This window comes from Microtus pennsylvanicus, chromosome 11 (assembly GCF_037038515.1).
Source record: "Microtus pennsylvanicus isolate mMicPen1 chromosome 11, mMicPen1.hap1, whole genome shotgun sequence".
In the NCBI taxonomy this organism is placed as follows: domain Eukaryota; kingdom Metazoa; phylum Chordata; class Mammalia; order Rodentia; family Cricetidae; genus Microtus; species Microtus pennsylvanicus.
The window spans coordinates 99,567,630-99,570,737 of NC_134589.1; the positions used below are offsets into that span (position 1 = coordinate 99,567,630).

Here is a 3,108-nt window from a genome sequence, read left to right on the forward strand (position 1 = left end):
TTCTGCACCTCTCCAAATCAGCCTGGCTGTCCTTTCTGTTCACTCCCTTCGCTGTGTGGAAAGGAGGCTGGACCATACCTGAAGGGCCTCAGTGCCCATCCTTCATAGTTCCCCCACCAACCCTCTGAAGACCTCGTGTACTCATCATGGCTTTTTGACCCTCCCCTGAGTACTCCCAGTGGGTTCCACCACCCAGGTCCCCAGTGACTAGAAGGGTTGGGAGGCTGGTTGGAGGAAGCCTCTGTGGCAGGGTAGATGAAAGTCAAGGGAAAACAGGCTTCCCTGGGATCAGGAAGGTTGCAGACCCCACCAGTGCAAGTACGAGGACCTGGGCCTTCTAAGTTTCCTAGGGTTGTGCTGCTTTGGCAAGAGGAATGAGTTTCCTGAGTGGCCAAGAACTAACTTCCCAAGGAGGGGTGGGGCAGAAGAGCAAGTCAGACCTGTATCTGAGCCTGTTAATTTCAGCATTCAGAGGACGAGGCAGGAGGATTGCCCCAGTCAGTGCTACATAGAGCCTGCCTCGATTTGACCCTGACGGTGACTGGCAAGTGTCCCCCGAGCTATGCGCCCCACCCTTAGTGGCCATTCTCCAAGTGCACACATGAAGGGAAAGAGGGAAACCAGGAGTTCCTTGGAGACTCTTTATTTTCTGAATGTCCTCTTCCTCTGGAGTGGCGATGGGCACCCATCACCAGGCAGGCCTCAGGATGGGTCAGGAGTGCGTCTGCTTGGGCTCGGGGCTTGGCTGGGCCACGGCATTGTCCTCGGAGCTCTCCTGCTTCTCGGACTCCAGCAGCAGCAGCTTGCCCTTCACCGGTATCTGCTCCTCCTCTTCCTCTTCCTCCTCATCCTCCTCTTCCTCTTCCTCCTCATCCTCTTCTTCCTCTTCGCCCTCTGATGACAGGGAGAAGTTGTCTTGACTCACGCAGGCCACGAGCTTCTTCATGGAGGACTCGTGGCCACGGCTGTGACCTGTGTTCTGGGCCGTGCCATGGCCAGTGCTGAGCTTGGCACAGCGGGAACCCATCACCCACTCCTGTCTCTCTGGACTAGGAGGGAGGCAGCTTGGGCGGTGAGAGGGTGTGAGGCTAGTGGGCGTGGCGCTGACCTCACAAACAGGTTCCAAGGCACCACCCTCCAGGGTGACCCTCCCCCACCCTGGAACTTGAAGCTGCACTGGTAGCTCATTTTCCAGGAATCACTGGCTCAGATGGCCCTATGAGCTGGGAGGGCTGATTGGAGAGGGTGCTGATGTCCGGGACAGGAGTTTGAAGGGACAGGAGTTAGTTACCAATGTCAGGCAAACCTTCTACTGCTTCTAGGAACTCAAGTGTGCCCGGTGGGACAGGAGTTAGTTACCAACGCACCAATGTCAGGCAAACCTACTGCTTCTAGGAACTCAAGTGTGCCTAGTTTACTCGTTCACTTCCCAAGTCCTTGTGCATTTCCGCTTATGTTACAGAGGTAGAATTCCTCTTTGGGTGAGATTAGCATTTCACCATCCTTCCAAGGCTCAGGTTCCTCCCTGACAATAACTTGGAATGGTCCCTACTCCCTTCCCTCCGGTCCATGACGCTCGTGAAAAGGAGACAGCAGCCAGTGAATCTTGTGTCAAGCTTTATTTGGCAGGTGGCTTTGCTCATTACTCAGATCTCGTGGCTCGTTGGCAGCTCAGGGCTCAGACATCAATATTGAACGGTGGTGTGGCCTCGTGTGACGTTGCTCGGGCAGGTTGGCTATTCCTTGGGCAGGCGACTTCCTTGGCTCCAGGCAGGATGGATGGGCCTGGGGAGGCTTAGTGGTAGCGCCTCCTACACCTCCTGCACCTACATCTCCTCCTCCTTCGGGATCTTCTGCAGCCTTTGGGAAGGAAAGTAAAGGTTTGCTAGGCTACCTGGGAGGCAGCAGGGTTTGGATGGGGGCACTCCTGCCTTGCTGGGCAGCAGCACAGGTGGTCAAGATTCTGGGGTTCTTGCGTGCTTACCTCTACGATGCCGCCTCCTGTGGCGACAGGAACGTCTCCGCCTCCTGCATGACCGGCGTCTCCTGTGGATCCGATGCAACTTCCTACGCGAGCAGCGCCGTCTGTGATGGTGGTAACCCCTGTGTGTCCTCCCATAGTCCTCCGCACGCTCTGGACTCAGCCCCTGCCCCTGCTCGTCGGGTCCATCGTCTTGCCCAGGCCCCTGGTGTGGATGCTCACTGGGGCTCCTCTTTCGGTAACGAACCATAGTGCCAGGAGATCAGGAGGTTCCGGGCTGAGGCTGCAGCTGACTGGATAGAAGGAGGAGGACGGAAGCCTCCCCACCTGCTCTTGGTGGTGATGATGGTCTGGTGTGGGGGGCTCAAGGGGGGTCATATATAAAGGGGAACCCCACTGTGACCTGGCGGCCCACCCCTGATTGTTCCCACCCTGCCCAGGCCCCTCTGTGATGGCGACACAGGCAGGGTTTGCAGCACTGGCTCACAGGCTTAAAGCCCTTGTAGCTTTAGTATGAGACAGGGTTTCATACTGGTCCCTCGCCTTGTTGCATGGTGTGTGCCATTGTTGTGGTACCGGGGCAGGCAAGCACTCTTTACCAACATTTAAATCACCTCCAGCCCCAGCCCCAGCCTCTGTCCTCACACTGTCATGTGGTGGGAAAAGCTTCCCACCTTCTCCATGTACACTAAGGACACACACTGGACGTTTGTCCAAACAAGTGCCAGACATATTCTCATGTATCTTCCATGAGGGAAACTGAGGCACAGGAAGTTTGTGTTGATCAAAGTTACTGCTGAGCCGGACAGAGTCAAGGCCGTAGTTTGGGTAACCCTGGCTGTCCTGGGACTTGCTCTTTAGACCAGGCTAGCCAGGTCTGCCTGTCTCTTGCCCCATGTGCTAGGATTAAAGATGTGAGCCACCACACCTTACCTTTCAGGGCCACTTCTCCTGAGGAAACACTTCTTTAGTCTCATTTTAGCCCAGGCTATCCTTGATTTCTCTCATAATTGACGTTTAACCATAGGACATACTAGGGCTTGAGGCATAGTGTGCTTAGCATGTGCAAGGTTACCTAACGGCAAAAAATTAAACTTGGGGGTTTTGTACTTTTTATCTCCAACATG

At 55.2% G+C, this 3,108-nt stretch overlaps 2 protein-coding genes across 2 annotated transcripts; both read right to left on the reverse strand.

Annotated features, from left to right (window-relative positions):
• Nucleotides 1-712: 712 nt before the first annotated feature.
• Nucleotides 713-1,027, reverse strand: Prm3 (protamine 3). The gene has a single exon (XM_075989753.1). It carries the CDS (start codon nucleotides 1,025-1,027, stop codon nucleotides 713-715), a length of 315 nt encoding a protein of 104 aa, XP_075845868.1.
• Nucleotides 1,028-1,795: 768 nt separating this feature from the next.
• Prm2 (protamine 2) lies at nucleotides 1,796-2,231 on the reverse strand. The gene is made up of 2 exons (XM_075989754.1): nucleotides 1,985-2,231; nucleotides 1,796-1,860 (listed from the first exon to the last, which is right to left on the reverse strand). The coding sequence occupies exons 1-2, from the start codon at nucleotides 2,229-2,231 to the stop codon at nucleotides 1,796-1,798; spliced, it is 312 nt and encodes a 103-aa protein (XP_075845869.1).
• Nucleotides 2,232-3,108: the final 877 nt, after the last annotated feature.